The 21,165-nt window shown below is 46.5% G+C and overlaps 2 protein-coding genes across 2 annotated transcripts; one reads left to right on the top strand and one right to left on the bottom strand.

The window, feature by feature from the left end:
- Positions 1 to 5,136: 5,136 nt before the first annotated feature.
- Positions 5,137 to 5,559, bottom strand: LOC121999673. The gene has a single exon (XM_042554321.1). The coding sequence runs from the start codon at positions 5,557 to 5,559 to the stop codon at positions 5,137 to 5,139; it is 423 nt and encodes a 140-aa protein (XP_042410255.1).
- A 6,224-nt stretch (positions 5,560 to 11,783) lies between these two features.
- On the top strand, positions 11,784 to 12,692 carry LOC121999674 (adenylate isopentenyltransferase-like). Its single transcript, XM_042554322.1, has one exon. It carries the CDS (start codon positions 11,784 to 11,786, stop codon positions 12,690 to 12,692), a length of 909 nt encoding a protein of 302 aa, XP_042410256.1.
- Positions 12,693 to 21,165: the final 8,473 nt, after the last annotated feature.

A 21,165-nucleotide genomic window follows, 5' to 3' on the forward strand; every position in this document is an offset into this window, starting at 1 on the left:
TGTGATCTTTAATATATCAAATTAAAATTCATTTAAATTTATATTTATTATCAGGTGTAATTTGTAATGGTTTAATGTTAGGTTAAAAAGAAAAAAGTTTAAAGGATCAGTGTTGGTAAAAAAAAAAAAAAAAAAAAAAAAAAAAAGTTTAAAGTCTTTTGGAGGTATATTGTTAAGATTTTTAGACTATTTAAATATTTATTTAATTTATTTTTATCTAGAATTAATATTTTTTTTATTAAATTTAGAGACGTCTTCTATGTATTTGGCATGCTCCTATTTGAGAGTCGAAGCGATGGACGCTGGGAGACGTGGCGTTCTTATTGACTGTTGGTGGACTCCGAGTCGGAGAGACCTGTAACCACAACAATGTCAGTGCCGAGCCAAGGAGGGGTTCCCCGAGGATGGTCCTCCGACGCTCAAGTTAGTCACCGACGATGTGGAAGCAGAGAAAGAAGCGAATCGAAAGGAGCAGAGTAACAGTAGCTACAGTAATCTTAGCATACCTCCGTTGAAGCTTGGTGCTCCTTATATAGGGCTACCGGGAGCGCGTGTGCACACTTTTTGAGGCATGCACATTTTTCAAAGTTTTCCTTGAAAAGACATGTTAGGAAAGCGTCTCTGACACCATACCTCAATGACCTGATCATATCTCTGACATGATAGTGGAAGTTTCCATTGTACGATCCTCTGCCCGGCCATGCCGCCAACCATGCCGTCTGTCGGTGGCACGAATTCCCACAAAGATATCGGCTGATCCTCCTTTTGTCTGTCAGTGGGCCTAGTGGGATGACCGCTCGGCCATCCCTCAACCGTCCGAGTGTCTGGCCTTTGGGCCGAATGGGGTGCCCGCTTGGCCAACATTCCACTGTCCGAGCTCCGCTGTTGTGTCGAGATACATCTGAGTGTGACCACTTGGTTGCGCTCCCGTGTCGCCAGTTGGCAGAGCGAGCTGGCCGCTCGACGTGTGCCTCGCCGGCACATGGTTTTCTGAGCATCGGAAGCTCGGTATGCGACTGAGCTGTGGTAACATCGGGTTGATATCGGCCAGGCTATCCTTCCCCCCGGTCGGGCAACTGGGTTGTTCGACCGGTCAACGATACAGGGGTGTTAACTGCCTAGGCTTTGACTTCCACCGTGGCAACGACTTTGTGAGGGGTGGCCTCTCATCACCGAATCACATGCCTTCCCTTCAAGTCTAGTCGAAGGAGGCGACCAGTCCGATTGACTGGACAAAAAGAAGCATGGATATCGGTTGGTCGATCGACCATCGTATTGGTAAAACTTAGATAGGTTCATCAAAGAGTGTCGGTCGGCCCTAAGACCGATCCTTGCAGTCGATCGGCGTTCCCAGTATTTGCACTTGGGCTTTCTCCTTTAGTGTCCTTGGACGTGCGCGGTCAATGCTGACGTCACCAGAATCTCTTCGGAATTCGTGTAGATCACCCTGTTAAAGCTGAGCACGCGTCGCTTAAATGCAAGCCAGTGTGAGATTGCCACGTGTCGATGCCACAGTCGCCTCCTGCCCGAAGCGATAGGCTCTGACGCGATGTCTAGCGGTTTGAATTCCACGGTCGGATCTGCGCCTTGGGTTTTACGCCCTAGATCAAACGACTCTGCTTATCCAAGCCGAAGGCTTATAACCCCGCAAAGCCCCCTTCCTCCTCACCTTCGCGTTTTGCTCATGTCCGGCGATTTATGTGCGATCAGTGCTCCGACGATTTCCTTCTTCTTCTGTGGCGATCTATTCTGCTCCTTTCGTAAGCTCTCTTCGATCCTTTATAGTTCTTTTGGCTCCTCGCCTCTTTTTCGTGCTTGTTGTGCTTTCTGTGCATCTCCATTTCTGTCGAAGTCTTGTTTTCTGGTTTTCCGACGATGGCTAGCTCTTCTCGGTCGTCTGACCCCGCTCCTGGTCTTTGGTACAGTGCCATGGAGACCAGATTTGATGCGGGCAGCGCTGAGAATCTTAGGAATGCCTTTGATATCCCCTTTGATCATGATATAGTCTTAGCCTCCCCGTCTGATCGACCAAATAACCCGTCAAACGACACTATCTGTCTTTTCCGAGACCAATTTGTGGTCGGTCTCAGATTCCCGATCCACCCATTCATCATTGAAGTTTGTAACTATTTCTGTGTCCCCCTTCCACAAGTCGTGCCAAACTCTTTCCGCTTGCTGTGCGACGTCGTAGTCTTGTTTCAGCTGCACGATATTCCCCTGACCCCGCACGCCTTCCATTATTTTTACTATCCTAAGTAGTCCGAGCTGGGGGCTTTCCTCGTTCAATCGCGGGTCGGGCTGGTCTTCTTTGACAAGATGCCTACTTCCAACAAGCATTGGAAGGAGTTTTTTTTCTTTTTGTGTCTTCCCGAGCGGCCCTACTTCCGAACACGCTGGCAAGTCGGCTTGCCCCCTCAGCCTGATCTGAAGAAGTACAAGAGTCAGTCGGACTATCTTCACGCAGCAACCATGCTGGCCGACCAGAAATATGACATCCACAAGCTGCTGTTGGAAGGTGTCATGTACATCTTCGGTCTGAATCCGATCCAATCTCAACTCCCGCGCGACTTAGTTAAGAAACTTCTTGGGCTCTCTCCTTTGAGTCTCATTGATTTCCTTTTTTGCCTTTTGCATCCCACATCATGATGCGAGCATGGCTGGCCAGCTAGAGCAAGCTGAAAGACGTCGAGGTCGAGGCAGTCGCTGCGAAGGAGTTGGCGAGCCTCGGCTTAGCGCTGGTCGGCTCTCATGAGGGCACGCCTATTGGGAGACGCCCGCTATGGGCGAAGGCACCACCGACCAGACGACTAGTATTGAAGTAGCTGGGGACCCGCTCCCAACCCTTGAGGCACATTCCACTGCTCAAACTGGAGGCTCCGAGTCTTCCGGTGATGAAGTGCCACTTATTAGGCGCAAGAGACGCCACATGGACAATCCACCCCGCTCTTCCACCTCGGCAGTGGGGCTTGCTGAGAGGGTCGGCACCTCTTCTCCCGTGACCCTCCCTGCACGACGGAGGTTACTTCATCCGACTGGACCCCGTCTCTGGCCGAGCTGCCACCAGAGACCCTTGCTGCCCAGCCGGTCGCATCTCTGTCGCCGACCCAATGGAGACCATTGTGGTCCAAGATCGATCCTACGTCTGCTACCGCTCCTTCCGGTCTGGTGGTCTCCTTCTCGTCGGACCCGAGCGGCCGGTGATCTGTGACAGCGGTCCTCAACCTTCCAACAGAGGACTACCTCAAGCAGTGCACCCGTCCGAATATCCCCGAGCATAAGATTCTGATCCGCGAGCCACTTGCCGGTATTTGGGAGGAAGCAAGGGCCCGAGTGACGATGATGTCACCAGGGGCGCTCGACAATAGCCACTTGCAGATGTCCACCGGAGTACACATTTTATCAATTCATAATTTACCTCCGGTCGGCGTTTAACATTTGCTTGTTTATCTGCAGTACTTGGTGGAGAGCGTGGTCATGTGCCAGCGACTTGCTTTTGTGGAGGACGAGCTAAAGAAGCTCAGGATCTCGGGCGGCGCCTCTTCTTCCCAGGGGCCATCGATCACCGAGTTACAGGCCAATCTGGAGAAGGCCCAGAAGCTCCTTGAGGCCGAGTAGAAGAAGTCTGTCGATCAGGAAGTCTAGCTGGGCCAGCTCGAGGCGCAGGTGAAGACTTATTATAAGAAGATCAAGCTGGCCACGATAAGGAAGAAACGAGCCATCGCCGATCTGGAGCTAAATAACCAGGAGGCTCGGCGGCTCTCCCAGAAGCTCAAAGAGGGCGAGGACTACCTGATCACTTAGCGGGACTGCCGCGCGGCCGGAGAAGCTTCTCTGAAGGGACAGCTCAAGGATGTCGAGGACGCCCTGGAGGCCTCCCGCTCGACTCTAGTGACCTACCAGGAATCTGAGTCGACTAGACTCGAAGCGCTGAAGCAAGCTTACCTCCGCTCGGACCAGTTCACCGACAAGGTTGTCCAGCGGATCATCCGCGTCTTCGAGCTGGCCATCGACAGGATGCTTCAGCAGCTCAAGGCGGACAACCACCTTCCCTCTGAAACGACGGATAGCATCATCAGTCACAGCAAATTGAACGACTTGATGCCTGATGATGTTTTTGGTTACATAGAGTGAGGTCGAGCGTCCGTCTTGTAGAAATTTTTGAAGTCTTATTGTATGTTTGCCGATTGATGATTCTTCCTTCTGATTAATGAAATTATCTGCCTGCTCGGCGGGTTTTCTCTTAAAAATGTTTCTTGTTTGTTTGCATGCTTGACCCTGGTCCTCCCGTTTGGCTATAATCATCGTCTATCTACGATTTATGCCCTCTCGGATTTAAGGTCGTTGCTCGACCGTCGATGGAGATAGGGGTTTAATGTCGCCGGTCGACGATTTGATGAAGTCGTGGGTTTAAGGTCGCCGCTCGATTGTCGGTGGAGACAGGGGTTTAACGTCGTCGTTCGACGATTTGACGAAGTTGTGGGTTTAAGGTCGCCGCTCGACTATCGGTGGAGACAGGAGTTTAATGTCGTCGCTCGACGATTTGACAAAATTGTGAGTTTAAGGTAACCGCTCGACCGTCGGTGGAGACAGGGGTTTAACGTCGCCACTCGAAGATTTGACGAAGTCGTGGGTTTAAGGTCGTCACTCGACCGTCGGTGGAGACAGGGGTTTAACGTCGCCGCTCGACGGTTTGATGAAGTCGTGGGTTTAAGGTCGCCGCTCGACTGTCGGTGGAGACAGGGGTTTAACGTCGCGGCTCGACGATTTAACGAAGTCGTGGGTTTAAGGTCGCCTCTCGACCGTCGGTGGAGATAGGGGTTTAACGTCGTCGCTCGACGATCTGACGAAGACTTGGGTTTAAGGTCGCCGCTCGACCGTTGATGGAGACAGGGGTTTAACATCATCGCTCGATGATTTGACGAAGTCATGGGTTTAAGGTCGCCGCTCGACTGTCGATGGAGACAGGACTTTAACGTTGTCGCTCGACGATTTGTTGTGTCGTTCGACACAGAGTTCGGAATTTGAATCCTTTATTTTTGCCCTGCATACAAGGAGTACAGGGATATAAAGATACATTGATTATTACATCGGTGCACCTTCTCATTCGGCTCTGTAAGGCTAGAGATGGTTCGCGCTCTACGGCCTCTCCAGTCGTCGTCCGTCCTCATCCTCCAAGTAGTAGGCGTATGACTGGAGTTTCTCTACGACCTTGAAGGGTCCGTCCCAGGGGGCCTCCAGCTTGGTGACGTCTCCGACCGGCTTTACTTTCTTCCATACTAGATCGCTGACCTGGAACGACCTCGGGATCACCCTCCGATTGTAGTTCTGTTTCATCCTCTGGCGGTAGGCCATCAATCGGACGGCGGCTTTAGCACGCGATTCATCCACTAAGTCCAGCTCCAGCAACATCATCTCGGCGTTATCCTCATAGTAGTGTTGTAGCCGATCAGACTCAACTTCGACTTTGGCGAGGATGACTGCTTCGCCGCCATACACCAGGTAGAAAGGAGTTGCCCCGATCCCTTCCTTAGGAGTCCCACAGCACACTCGGGAGCTCATCGACCCAACTACCTCCTATATGATCGAGCCGAGCATGCAAGATTCGGAAGATTTCCCGATTGGCGACCTCTGCTTGCCCGTTGCTCTGAGGGTAGACCACTGAGGTGAAGGTTTGCTGAATGCCATATCCTCCGCACCATTCTTTGAGTCCCTGACCTGCAAACTACCTCCCGTTATTTGAGGCGAGCCGACGTGGGATGCCGAACTAACAGATGATATGCTGCCAGATGAACTTCATGACCATTTGTTCAGTTATTCTCGCCAGCGACTCAGCTTCGACCCATTTGGAGAAGTAATCTACTGCGATGAGCAGGAACTTGCGTTATCCTGTCGCCATGGGGAATGACCCAACAATGTCCATGCCCCACTAGTCGAATGGGCAAGAGACCGTGGATGCCTTCATCTCCTCGGTCGGCCAGTGTGAGAAGCTATGATACTTCTGGTAGGACAGACAAGTGACCACCGTCAGAATGGCATCCTCCTGGAGGGTTGGCCAGAAGTATCCAACCAACAGGATCTTCCTTGCTAGTGAGCGGCCACCCGGGTGTCCTTCGCAGGATCCTTGATGTACCTCCTGTAGTATGTAGTCGGCGTCTTCCGACCCGACGCATTTAAGTAGAAGCATAGAGAAGGCTTTCTTGTAGAGCTGATCCCCGATCAGGGTGAACCGACCATCCCTTTTTCTTAATAAGCGAGCCTCCTCCTGATCGGACGGTGTAGCTCCCGACGGCAAAAACTCCGTTAATGCTGACCTCCAATCGTTTGGGAAGGTAAGCCCCTCCATCCGATTAATATGAGCCACTAGGGATACTTGCTTGATCGGCTGCGCTATGATGATTGGCGATAACGAGCTAGCTAACTTAGCCAGCTCGTTGGCTGCCTGGTTATCCGACTGGGGGATCTTTTATATGACGACTTCCCGAAAGTTGGTCTTTAATTTTTCGAAGGTTTCAGCGTAGATCTTGAGTCGTGTGTTACTTATCTAGAATGCCCCGGCCAGCTGCTGAGCGGCCAATTGAGAGTCCGAGTGGATGAGGGCCTTGATGGCTCTGACATGCCGGGTGGCTTGCAAGCCGGCTATGAGCGCCTCGTACTCGGCTTCATTATTGGTGGCTTTGTAGTCCAGCCGAACGGACAACTGCATCCACTCCTCTTGGGGTGAGATGAGCAATATGCCGATCCCGCTGCCCTGCCGAGTGGATGAACCATCCACATATATCCTCCAAACGGCTTCCGGCTCAGGATTTTATACCTCGGTAACAAAATCTGCCAAGGATTGCGCTTTGATGGCCGTCCGGGGTTGATATTGGATGTCAAACTCGCTGAGTTCCGTCGTCCATTTGATAAGCCGACCGGACGCCTCTGGATTGAGGAGGACTCTACCCAAGGGGCTATTGGTCATTACGATGATGGAGTGAGCGAGAAAATATGAGTGAAGCCTCCGAGCGACCAATACCAATGCATAAGCCAACTTCTCGAGACCGGTGTAGCGAGACTCAACATCTTTCAATATATGACTCAGGAAATACACTGGCTGTTCCTCGCCGTTTTGCCTAACTAGCGCCGAGTCGACCGCGTGCTCGGTCGAGGATAGATAAATTCGGAGTGGCTCGTCGACAATTGGCTTAGCTAGTACAGACAATGAGTTAAGGTATTCCTTAAGCTCTTCGAATGCTCGGTCGCACTCCTAGTCCCATTGAAACTTAGTGGCTCGGCGTAATATCTTGAAGAATGGTAAACTCCAATCGGATGATTTGGAGATAACCCGAGACAATGCGATTATCCGACCGGTGAGACGTTAGGCTTCCTTTAAATTTCTTGGCGGTGACATGTCTTGTAGTGATTTTACTTTGCTAGGATTTGCTTCGATGCCCGCTCGGTGACGATGTATCCCAGGAATCGCCCGCTCTTTGCGCCGAAATACACTTGTTAGGATTCAGTTTTATTCCATACGTCCTGAGTGTCTGGCTGGTCTCCTTTATATCTGCGCATAAGTCAATTGCTCGGAGGGTTTTGATTAATATGTCGTCGACGTATACCTCCATGTTACGACCAATCTGTCGTCGAAACACCTTATTCATCAACCTTTGATAAGTAGCCCCGGCGTTCTTCAATCCAAATGGCATGACTTTGTAACAGTATGTTCCGTCGACCGTAATGAAGCTAACCTTTTCCTGATCTTCCCGGGCGAGCGGCACTTGGTGGTACCCTTGATATGCGTCCAGCATGCATATCAGCTCACACTCGGCAGTGGAGTCTACCATCTGATCAATCCGAGGCAGCGGGTAGAAGTCCTTAGGGCATGCCTTGTTGAGGTCTCGGAAGTCGATGCAGATTCGTCACTTGTTGCCCGGCTTCGAGACTAGCACTACATTTGCGAGCTGGCTTGGGAATTGAACTTCCCATACGTGGCCGGCCTCCAACAGCTTCTCTATTTTTGTCCGGATGATCAGATTTTGTTCGGCGCTGAACTCTCTCTTCCTTTGTTTTACCGGCCGAGCGTCCGGTTGGACGTGAAGTTCGTGTTGCATGATGCTCGGGGAAATCTCGGGGAGCTCATGCGTTGACCACGCGAACACGTCGTGGTTTTGTTGGAGACAAGCGATCAGCTCCGCCTTCTGTTCAGCTTCCAGGTCGGACGTTATGAAAGTTGTTGCTTCCGCTCGGCGAGGATGAATTTGCACTTCCTCTCACTCCTCATAAACTAGAATAGGTGGTTTTTCAGTAATGGCGCTTACCTCTAGCATGGGAGCCTTCCGAGTGGATTTGGCCTCTGTCTTAACCATCTCAACATAGTAGCGTCGAGCGGCTAGCTGGTCACCTCTGACTTCTCTCACCCGGTCGTCTACCGGGAACTTGTTCTTCTGGCAGTAGGTTGAAACTGTTGCTCTGAACTCATTGAGGGGCGGTCGGCCCAAGATAACATTGTAGGCTGAGGGGGCGTCTACCACAATGAAGTTGGTGGTTTTGGTCCTCCTGAGTGGCTCCTCTTCGAGTGATATGGCCAACTTAGTTTGGCCGATCGGTTGTACTTCGTTGCCAGTGAACCCATATAGTGGGGTCGTCATTGGCAATAGCTCGCCTAGGTCGATCTGGAGCTAATCGAAAGCCTTCTTGAAGATTACATTCATCGAGCTCCCTGTTTCAACAAAAACTCGGTGGATAGTATAGTTAGCGATTACCGCTCGAATGATGAGGGCGTCATCGTGAGGGACTTCCACACCCTCGAGGTCCCGGGGTCCGAAGATGATCTCAGGCCCACTTGCCTTTTCTCGGCTGCAGCCTATTGCATGTATCTCCAGTCAGCGGGCGTATGACTTCCAGGCCCGGTTGGAGTCACCGCTGGTCGGCCCATCGACGATGATGTTTATTTCTCCCGAACAGTATTGCTTCTATTTTTCTCCTCTCGAGTGGACGACCTGTTCTGCTCGCGAGAGGCTATGGGATGATCGACACTTTCCCTATGCTGATGATGGTGTTGTCGCCTGGGTGATCTTCTTGCATCCTCCCGCCATCCGGCAGATTGATGCTCATGTCGTCGGTTGGGAGAGGGAGATCGGCGACGATAGCCCTTTGGGACTGGTCTAGTGATTGGCGTCAGACCGCGGCAATCGCGTGTGTTGTGCGACGCCGACTGGTGGAAGGAGCAAAACATGGGTGTCCATATCTTGCCTTTCGATGTCTTTGGCCGGTCGGAAGCCACGTGCTGCACGGCATGCATCCTCGTTTCTTGGTGAGGTCGGCCTTCGGCTCTTGGCCCTTTCAGCAATTGGTGGCCGCTCGGCAGTCGTCGTTCGGTCGGCATCGCGGGTTCGACTGGTACCTCCTTCCTTCTTGCCGCCTGCGCCTCCTCCACATTTATATACTCATTGGCCTTTTTAAGCATGTGGTCGTAGTAGCGGGGTGGCTTCTTGATGAGTGATCGGAAGAAGTCTCCCTCGACGAGCCCCTAGGTGAAGGCATTCATCATAGTCTCAGATGAGACCGAACGGATATCCATAGCTACCTGGTTAAATCGCTGGATGTACGCCCGGAGAGCTTCTCTCGGTCCTTGCTTCAAAGAAAATAAACTAACGCTCATTTTTTGGTAGCACCTACTGCTCGCGAAGTGGTATAGGAAGACCATTCGGAAATCCTTGAAGCTCCGTATTGATCCATCCGGCAGCCTTCTGAACCAGCACTGCGCCGAGCCGGAGAGTGTGGTGAGGAAGACTCGGCATTTCACCCCATCTATATATTGGTGAAGTATAGCTGCGTTGTCGAACTTGCCCAAATGATCATCTGGATCGGTCGATCCGTTGTACTCTCTGATTTTCAGCGGAGCATAATGCCTTGGCAACGGGTCCTGCAATATTCCTTCAAAGAACTGACAATTAATCCGCTCGGGGGACGCGTCACCTCGCGGCGTTTTCCTTTCCGGGCATCCTGAACAGGCGCTTCGTCCAAAAAAGATCCCCGCTCCTGATTCGCCTACGCGATTTCTGAGGGCGTCTGGAATAGAGTCTGGTGGAATGGTATCGATGCGAGGGGTGTTTCTCCTTGCATGCCGATTGGTCCTCTATTTTGTCACCAGATGGAGAGTTGCGCCGACCAGTCCTCCTGCGTCGCTTGGCCTCTTGATGCTGACGTGGCCTGTTGAGCCAACCGATCAGCCAACACCTTCTGCTATTGCTGCTCGACTATTTTGGCAGCTCGCGCTTACACGAGCATATCGAATTCCATTTGAGTGAGCGTCACGGTGTGAAGTCGTCCAGTTTCTTCCATCTTCTCGGCTCGGATGCAGGTGCGTTCCCACAGACAACGTCAAATTTGATCCTGTCCGAGAGTCGAGTTGATGGACGCTGGGGGGCGTGGCGCTCCTGTTGACGGTTGGCGGACTCCAAGTCGGAGAGACCTATAACCACAACAACGTCAGTGCCGAGCCAGGGAGGGGTTCCCCGGCGATGGCCCTCCGACACTCAAGTCAGTCACCGACGATGTGGAAGCAGAGAAAGAAGCGAATTGAAAGGAGTAGAGTAATAGTAGCTACAGTAATCTTAGCATACCTTCGTTGAAGCTTGGTGCTCCTTATATAGGGCTACTGGGAGCACGCGTGCACACTTTTCGAGGCATTCACGCTTCTCAGAGTTTTCCCTGAAAAGACATGTCAGGAAAGCGTCTCTGACACCATACCTCAATGACCCGAGCATATCTCTGACATGACAGTGGAAGCTTCCGTCATATGATCCTCTGCTCGACCATGCCGCCAACCATGCCGTTTGTCGGTGGCACGAGTTCCTACAAAGACATCGGCTGATCCTCCTTTTGTCTGTTAGTGGGCTGAGTGGGATGGTCGCTCGGCCAACCCTCAGCCGTCTGGGTGTCTGGCCCTTAGGCCAAATGGGGTGGTCGGTTGGCCAACATTCTACTGTCCGAGCTTCGTTGTTGTATCGAGATACATCTGAGTGTGACCGCTCGGTTGCACTCCCGTGTCATCGGTTGGCCAAGCGAGCTGGTCGCTCGGCGTGTGCTGGTTGCTTGGTGTGTGCCTCTCCGACACATGGTTTTCTGAGCGTCGGAAGCTCGGTATGCGACCGAGCTGTGGTAACATCGGGTTGATATTGGCCCGACTATCCTTCCCCAGTCAGACAACTGGGTTGTTCGACCGGTCAGTGATACAGGGGTATTGACTGCCTAGGCTTTAATTTTTACCGTGGCAACGACCCTGTGAGGGGTGAGCTCTCATCACCGGATCATGGTAAATTTTTGTATCTTAAAATTATTAGTCTACTGAATAATCAGATGTCATATATAAAGTATTTAGTGGGATAAGATTGGGATGTTATTATTATTATCAAAGTATTAATTGCATTAGTAAATCTAAGTAATTATTTTTTAGAAACATTAGTCTTAATATCATCTTCAAAACAATCAATTGACCATTAGAGTTAGCTTCTAAACACCCAAAATAAAATTGAAAAAATTATATTACAAGTTCACTTACAAAGTAGTAGATGTCATTTTTTTTTTAATTTATCTGAGCACAAACTGCTTACTAAAATTGGAAAAAAAATTGGTGGAAAACTGTTGTGGATATCATATATAGCAGTCTACTAACGCAAAATTGTTTTACTCGCAGTTTTGTTTTTTTAAAAAATAGAAATCTTATGTTACAATGAATTAATATATAAAGACAAGAAATAAAATTAAAATTAAAAAGTGAAGAGAGAAAGAAGAAGAAGAAAATGTCGAGCCATGGCGACGAGGATGAAACGCACGGTGAAGAAAAGGAAAAAATAGTCGTAATCATGGGCGCCACCGGCACGGGCAAGTCCAATCTGTCTATAGAATTGTCCGCCGCATTTTCCGGCGAAGTCATAAATTCCGACAAGATTCAAGTCTACCGCGGCCTCGACATCGTCACGAACAAAATCTCCAGGGAGGAGAGTCGCGGCGTGCCGCACCATTTGTTCGACGCGTTCGATCCCGCCGCCGGCGAGATGTCTGCCTCTGACTTTCAAGCCTTGGCGAGCCAGACAATCAGCGACATCGCCGCCCGCGGCAGCATCCCCATCGTCGTCGGAGGGTCGAACTCGTTCGTCTTCGCGTTGCTCACGGGTCTGTGCGATCCCGAACACTACGCGTCGCTCGAGCATCGATTGGATGAGCTGCGGTACGACGGCTGCTTCATTTGGATGCATGTGGATGCAGAGGTGCTAACAGAGAGCCTTGATCGGAGAATCGATGGGATGGTGGAGAGGGGCATGGTGGAGGAGCTGGATCGTTACTTCGCGACCGAAGAAGGTTCCAAGAATCAGCATCCCGGGCTGGGGAAGGCCATCGGGGTGTCGGAGTTTCGGGCCTACTTCACCGGGGAAGATGGGCGAACAGAGGAGGCGTTTGAGGCGGCCCTTGCGGCCATGAAGGCGAACACACGGGAACTGATGGAGAAGCAGGTTAAGAAGATCGAGCAACTGGCGTCGCTGGGATGGCCGTTGCTGCGGATGGACGCGACGGCGGCCGTGGCGGCCAAGCTGGCCGGGGTGCCTGACGCAGCCGTGGCCGAGGCCTTGAAGAGTGACGTGGTGGAGCCGAGCAAGGCTGCTGTGGCAAGGTTTCTTCAAGGACTAAACGCTCATTCTTCTTCTGATTGATGGGGACTTAGTTTGTACTCATCGTAATTAAATAAATGATTAAAGTATTGCGTGATTAATTACCATTATTATATAAAAAGTCATTAATTATACCATCTGTGAATTTATTTTGTTTCCTATTCACTATTTTTGAGATGATCCAAGATACAATAACTATCTATTTATGGTCACAATTTAACTATAATTAGTTGTGATCTTTTCAGGTTTACTTTTCTATCTAAATTAGTTGTGATCTTTTCAGGTTTACTTTTCTATCTAAGTTATAGTATGAATTAGGATTAATGGTCGGAAGCTATCGGTGGTGGGTAGGTGGTCAGATTGTAGAGCGCCGCGTAAAGCGATGGCCTTCGGTCACTTACCTTGACCCAAACTATAACTTGGATGGAAAGATGAACTTAGAGAGAGATAGCAATCAATTGCGGTCACGATTAGACCGTAATTGCATTATGAACCATCCTCTGGTCTATAAAAAGTGGATCAAAGAATCCAATTTCAGAGTCAATTCCCACTAAACTTGTTTCACCGAGTCAACTCCTTCGAATAAGTTTTGGATGAGTATTTTCGTCGTTATGGATCGATTCCTAGAGAAAATAATATGTTATCATATGCCCTATCGAGAGTTATAGGTTGATATGACGAATAACGTAAGACCCTCGAGTGGGTATCAAATTCAAATGAGCTAGTTGACAAGAGTGTCAAAGTCTGGAAGGGTCAACTTAAACATTTTGGTCTCAAGCTAACTCCCGAAGGCCGATCGACATGATGTCCTGAAGTTCGATTGGATAAAGCTAATCAGACATTAGCAAAGATCACGAAACCCCAATGCATGTGACCAAGCATTCCCCAATGTTCTAATGAGCACACGAGAGGTTTCCTTGTATAGCATTGGCCAATTGGATGTTTTGAATCGGATATTTCAGGAGGACACAACTCCTCAGAGCCGATCGGATGTTACACGGGTCAGATCCTCCTAGTACCCGAGTGGCTAAGATCTATCGAATAGTTAATTCATCCAGCACCGCTCTAAGTCCACTAGAACTCTCTTCAAATTCTTCATCCTTTTTCAACATGACTAATCTTTGAGGAAAAAAGATTGCTTGGCTTTGAGGGTAAAGTGGAAGAGTCTCTTCAATTTTCTTGGTATTCTCCTCATCATCTTGAATTTGAACTGGTTCAGGTGTTGGAGGAAAGAACTCTTTTTGAATTTTCATCTCTTTTGGAACAGTCTTTTGAGGATCTCCCAAGGTCCATCAGCTCCTAAGCTCAATTCTGTTGCAGTGTTCCATTAGATTGACATCAAGTTTTCTAGGAAATTGACCTGATGCTCTTAAAGATGAAGAAGCTATCTGGGCAATTTGGCTATCTTGCATTTTCTAGTGTTTCTCTGAATTATCCATTCTCTGATTTAATAGCTTGATTTCTTGCTTCAATTCGTTTTGACCAGAAATGACTTCTTCAAGCATTTTCTCTAATTTAGAAAATTGATAGCCTTGAGAAGGTTGTTGTTGTTGAAAGTTTTATTGCCCAAGCTGATAGCTTGGTCTAGCCCCCGAGAAGGGTCTTTGTTCTTGATTATTACGATAAGAGAAGTTTGGATGATTCTAGGGGTGTAATCGAGCCGAGCCGAGCCGAACTCTTGGATGTTTGAGTTTGACTCGTTTATAATCGAGTCGAACTCGAGCTTTATTTAACGAATATATTAATAGCTCGCGAGCTTATTCGAGCTTTTATCGAGCCTAAACGAGCTTAATAAATATAAATTTAAATATTCATTAAAAACTAAATTATATATTTTTAAAAAATTATAATATTTTTGTTAAAATTTATAATTTTATTCTAATAAATAAATTTAATATATTTGTCTATGTTTTTCATAAGTAGAGTGTAAAATCTATAAATTCAATATTAAAACTATTATTATTTTTATTTAAAAGTTTATTCATGAGCTTAACAAACATGTTCACGAGCTAACAAGCCGAATATTATGAAGCTTGAGCTTGGTTTGTTTATCCTAACGAGCCTCATTAAACGAGCTCAAACGAGCTTTTATCGAATCGAGCTTCGAATAGCTCACGAGTGGCTTGACTCATTTACACCCCTAGATGATTCTTCCAACCAGGGTTGTTTATGTTGGAGTATGGATTGTTCTGTCTCTGATTGTAACTCATGATAGCATCACATTGCTCAAGTTGATTAATTTGTGCAGAGATGACTCCCAATGGGCATGAATCTTGAGCATGATCTGTGCTTCCACATATTTCACAAATACACACTATGACATTGACCGTGCTAGAATTTGTTCCCATATTTTTTAGTTTTTTAGTAAGAGCATCCAGTTTTGCAGACATCAAAGTAATTGCATCTACATCGAATTTTCCTGATGCTTTAATTGAGTTTGTATATGAATAACCTCTACTTCATTCTATTGCCCATTAATGATGATTTTGTGCTACACTTTCAATAATGTTCTCAGCTTCATCTAGGCTTTTGTTTATAAGTGTCCCTTCAGTTGCAGAATCTAGAGACACTTTTGTATGATAGTTGATGCCATTATAAAATGTATATAGAACTAGCTATTTTTCCAGTCCATGATGTGGACATTGTCTGAGCATATTGTTGTATCTATCACATGCTTTAAATAATGATTTAGAGTATGACTGTCTGAAGCTTGCTATCAAATTTCTTATATGAGTAGTTTTGCCTGGAGGATAGAATTTGTCCAGAAATTGTTACTCACATTGTTCCCAAGTGGATATACTATTTGCAAGCAAAGAATTTAACCACTGTTTGGCTTCGTCTCTCAAAGAAAATCCAAATAATAATAATCACACTGCTTTTGCTGGAAAACCATTCATTTTCATTGTACCACAGATTTCATAGAAAACTTCAAGATGTTGATTAGGATCTTCGTGTAGTCCGCCTCCAAACTGATTTTTTTATACCATAGTGATTATCGCAGGCTTGATTTCAAAATTATTGGCTTCAACAGATGACCTTGTGATGCTAGAACGAAGTCCTCTTGCATACGGTGCTGCATAATCTTTCAGTGGTTTGTTTGCCATATTTAAGTGTTCTTGTTCTTCTAGATGTGTTTGCGTGGTTTTTCTTCTATGAAAGGTTCTATCAATTTCCGGATCAAAAGGTAACAAATCACCTGCAAAGTTAGATCTTCGCATACAAAGGACAAGATCACAAGTATTTTTTTCACAAAATTTTCTCACTGAAATACTGAAAATATAAAATGCACAATTTGAATTGCAATAAGGAAAAATATAGAAAAAGTAATAAGAAATGCAAGGTAAGATTGCGAAAATAGAATTTCTAAGACTAGTTACAACTATGTAATAGAAAAGAAAAGAAAAGTTTAGTCTAACTCAAATGATTATTTCTAATGTTATAGACGCAGTCCCCCGCAATAGCGCTAAAAACTTGTTACTCAACCGCAAGTGCATGGTTTTGTCATTGGTAATAAAAGATTATCGATCTCACAAGGACTGGTTATAAGTACAAGAGACGTCTCACATAGAATTAGCTAAACAATTAACAAGGTAGCGAATGTACTAAGTAAGCAACTAGAAAATAGAAATAGGAAAGTAAATGTAGTATTTAGTTTTGTGAGTATTCTAGGAATTTTGTTTCATTTTGATATTCATTGATGTAGCATGGTTCTCTAATTCATATCCTCAATTGACATACATTTGTAGGAAGTTGCCGATTTTCTCTTGCAGAAGACAACCGACAAGGAACTTTGATCTACACCTTTAGCGATCAGATAATTATGATCCCTATGAAGTCCGTTAGCAGGACAGCCTATCACCAATGTCCCTCGATCATACAATACAGAAACACATCACCACTCAATCCACATAAAAGTGTAGGAACTAAACGCATTCAACTATCTCACCTCCTTGTAGAGACTAGCTTCACCTTTCAAGATGACCCCTAGACATCCGTTAGCAGGGCAGGCTGTCACTAACGCCCCTCGATAACACAATCTAGGGTATCCCTCTACGAGATCCACAAGCATCACAAACATTCAATAAAACATGATAATTAGGTCTAAACACAAGAATCCACATAAGATCAAATAGATACAAAATATACCAACATCATCTAGATAGGAAATTGACATATCCATGAGATCTTACATCAAATCACACCACAAATACTCCCTTAATCCTAGAACAATGAATCTACTCCATAGTACAAAGATAGATATCCGAAAACAAGGAGATTATAAACATTTCAACCCCAATCGAGAAGAGAGAAAAGAAATGCTTATCTAGAGATGATGAGTGATCTTCGGAACTAATCCTTAGCTTCTGTAGTCGACATGGAGATGGTCTTGGTTTGTCGGATCAAGGCCAGAGAAGGTGAAGAACATCCCCAAATTGGATCTCCCCAAAGGGAGAGCCTCCTCCCTTTTGAAAGAGGAAGAGACCCCCTTATATAGAGCAAGGTACGGGCACCACACGACCTGTGCCATGATCGTGTGGCCTTCACACGACCTCACCCATTCTGCTCTCGGCGAGGGTCACACGGTCGTGTGGCCTTCACATGGTCGTGCCCTGCTTTGTCTCTAGATGGCTTACACGACCGTGTGGCTCATATGACCTAGCCAATCTTGGCTTCTAGAAATCTTGCACGGTCATGTGGCACACACGACCTAGACTTGCTTTCTCTGTGGAAGTGTTGGACAGCCGTGTAGATCTACACGACCATGTTCTAGATACGCTGCTGGGTGACACGACCGTGTGGATCCACACGACCATGCCATGCTTCTCCTCTAGTGAAGCTACACGGGTTGTCTGCACCACATGGACAAAGTCATTTTCCTCCTTGCTTCTTTGGCATGGTCGTGTGGCTCATATGGCCAGTGTTGTCTTCCTTCACTTGTTGACTGGATCGACCATGAACATCATTTCCTCTCCAGATTTGACTCCTGTAAACAGAAAATATACAAGAGCATATCTTCGAACAAAGAAGAGTAATTATGCTAAAAGTAAGACAAAGAGTATGAAAGTGCATAGCTAAAGCATGCGTAAAATATGTAAATGTGTGTCAAATTATGCTAAATAAGTGTATATAATCTATGCACATCACCTTCCATGTCTTGGAAGGCGCTTCGATGAACAATGCAAAGGCGCCTTCCAGCCTATGGAAGGCGCCTTCACTAGCCGTTAGCCGAGAATAAAGTCTTATCCTCGGTGGATAAACTCTATCTGATGGAAGGCGCCTTGGACCTCTTTGAAGGCTAGCTCCTTGCAAACTGCGAATAACATTTTTCATGGGCTATAAAAAGACCTCTGGACCTAGGAAATTAATAACAACGCTTGTATTCATTTCCCACCACATTTTTGAGCATTCAACGAGTGTAACAGGTTTCTCCACCTACACGAAGGAAATCTTTTTACTGTTTTCTTTTATCTTGGATTAGCAACCACCTAGGTTGTAACCAAGTAATTTTTTAGTCTCTTTTATTTTATTAATTGTTCAATTTTCTTTTTATAAGTGTGCTACTAATCCGAGTTAAAAGATCGAGAAGGGTTTAGCTTTGTTTTGTACAGGTAATTCACCCCCTCTTGTTGACCCCGTTGCTCTAACAAATTTATCTTGCACTGCTTTAGGTCCGCTAGAAGTCCTAACTGTTGGAACCCCAAGGTTGTTTTGGTGTGATCAACAAGTTAAGTTAGGTCCTGTTTGTTTCTAACCTTGTGTCTAAGTGTGCAGGAGCTTAGGAGCACAGGTACTCGAGCGGAAGACGCAGCTAGCGAGAAGCACGGCACACGGTGTGTCCGAGGGACGAGGCGCTGCGGAAGAGTACACCGACGGACGAGAAGGAAGTGCGCGTGATGGTTCCGAGGTACGAAAGCCGGAGCGGAAGATTGCTCGGGGAGCAAGAGACGCAGCTAACGCGAAGGTCGGCACGGGGTGCGATCGAGGGACGAAGTCTGCGGATGAGTATGCTAGTGGACGAGAAGGGACACGCGGCAATTCCAAGAGACGAGAAGCCGGAGGGAAGCACGCTCGAGAAGATCGGAAGATGAGCTCGGGTGAGCCCTATTTCGGATATCAGAGATCACCCAAATCAAGCGGATCCGGAGCAGAAGACCCGGACCGAGACGGGGACTTAACGGAGAAGTGGTCCCGGACAAAAAGTCAACTGTAGTTGACTTTTTGCTCCGGGGCGCCCGGACCCTGATTTTGACCAAGGTCACGATTTACGCGATCTAAACGTTGGGGGATAAAGTTTTATCCCCCCCAGGGCGCCCGGAACCCTTCAAGGCGCCCCGACCAAGGCTATAAATATAGTTTTGGTCCAGAAGCTTTTCATCAGTTCAGAAATTGTAACAACACTTGTGTGCTTCCACTGCTTTGATTAGCTTCTTTCTTTTTGTGCCTACACTGCTGTAAACGAGGCTTTTCCGCCTGAAGGAGTTCTTAGTGCAATCATCTTCCTTGGATTAACAACCTCCCCGGTTGTAACCAAGTCAAATCCGGCGCCTCGTTTTTATGATTTATTTTCTGCTTAATCTATTTTTCAAGTGTTAGCTTAATTATTCGAGAAAGGGTTGTGTTTAATTCAGGGCTATTCAACCCCCCCTTCTAGCCGGCCCAACGGTCCAACAAGTGGTATCAGAGCCGAGGTGCTTCAGGAGGACTAACCGCCGAACGAAGCAACGAAATGGCCGGACCAAGCATCCACCCGCCGAAATACGAAGTGGATTTCACCACATGGAAAAAACTGATGCAGGTATTTCTTACAACCGATATTGAACTATTTTTAACGATGAAATTTGGCTTTGAAGCTCCAGAGGACAAGGAAATAGATAAATGGACAAAAAAGGAGCAGGCTGACTTCGTGGCGAACGGCAAAGCAGAGTACCATCTGCTAAGCGTACTTCCGCCTCAAGAAGTCAACAGGATCGGTAAATACAACTCGGCAAAGGAACTTTGGGAAAAGTTCCTCGAGCTGCACGAAGGGACGTCCGAAGCCAAGCTCGCCAGAAGAGATCTGCTTCGGAATCAGCTCACAAACCTGCGACTTGGGGAAGACGAGACAGTCGCACATCTGCACTCCAGAATTAAAGAAATAATCACCGGACTCACGAATCTCGGAGAAGAGGTAAGTAACCGAGATTCGCTCAGGTACGCGTTAAATTCATTTCCGAGAAATTCAAAATGGGCATCACTAGTAGATGCTTTTTACATTTCTAAGGACTTAGAAAAAATTTCATTAGAAGAATTTTTTTCAACATTTGAAGTCCATGAGTCAAGATGTGCAGGAATGAAGGAGCCCAAGAACAACGTCGCCCTCAAAGCTTCGAGAGACGAACCTGAGTCGGAATCCTCTCTCGACGACGAGGAAATGGTAATGATGGTAAGAAGATTCAAGAAACTTTGTAAATCTAGATCTGCTAATCATCCGCAGTGGAAGAAGAAAAGGATGATCCGCTGCTACCACTGCGACGAAGAAGGGCACGTCAAGGACAACTGCCCCAAGCTGAAGAACAAAGACAAGGAGAAGGGAAAGAAGCCTATCCAGAAACGAAAGGCCCTGAAAGCGACGTGGGACGATACGTCGTCCGAATCCGAAGTCGAAGCATTCTCCGGACTCGCACTAATGGCGAGCCATCAAGATGACGACTGCGATTCAAGCTCTTCCGAAATGAGCATCGAGAGCATCGATGAAGGGGGAGACACGTCGGAAGAAAGCAGCAGCTCAGGGGGAGAAACGGACAACGAGATCGACAAGGTAAGTCAGGTACGATCTCTTCCTCCCGATAAAATGTTTAAGTTCGTTAAACTGTTAACAAAAGACTGCTGCAAATTAGAAAGTGAAAATAAAAATTTAAAAGTAATTCTAGCTAAGTCTTGTCCCTTAGAAGAATTAGATAAATTAAAATTGAAAAAATGAAAAATTGGAATTAGAAAATCAAATTTTGAAAATTCAAATAGATAACTTAAAGAACTATGCATGTTCATCTAAAACCAATTTTAGAAGATTTAATAATTTAAATTGGTACTTTAAATATCACCCAGGACAAATCAGGAACATCTCAAGAAAACATGTCCCTAAAAACCTTTTAGTTAATCCAGTAGGTTGGAACCTATATTGGGTTCCTAAATCATGCTTAAATTAATTTTAAAATTAAAATTAGTGCTTTAAGTGAGAGAATTAAACAAATAATTTCTTTATGAGGCTTTGTCTAAGGAAGTGGTTGTTGCTCCAATAACCAAGAAGGCCTAGTGCCTCGCCACGACCTGGAAATCAAAATATTAAAATAAATGTTTAATTAACTTACTAATGAAGCATTAATACAAGAATTAATTAATGCTTGAAAAAGGTTATTCAAAACATTTTATTTCAAATTAGAAATTTACTTAGAATTTTTTATATTCTCAAAAATTATTTTTTTAAAGTTAAGAATCTTTCTAAACAAGAAATCTCAGCTTAAATTACTTAGAAAAA

The sequence above is a fragment of the Zingiber officinale genome, chromosome 7A, assembly GCF_018446385.1.
Source record: "Zingiber officinale cultivar Zhangliang chromosome 7A, Zo_v1.1, whole genome shotgun sequence".
Lineage (NCBI taxonomy): Eukaryota > Viridiplantae > Streptophyta > Magnoliopsida > Zingiberales > Zingiberaceae > Zingiber > Zingiber officinale.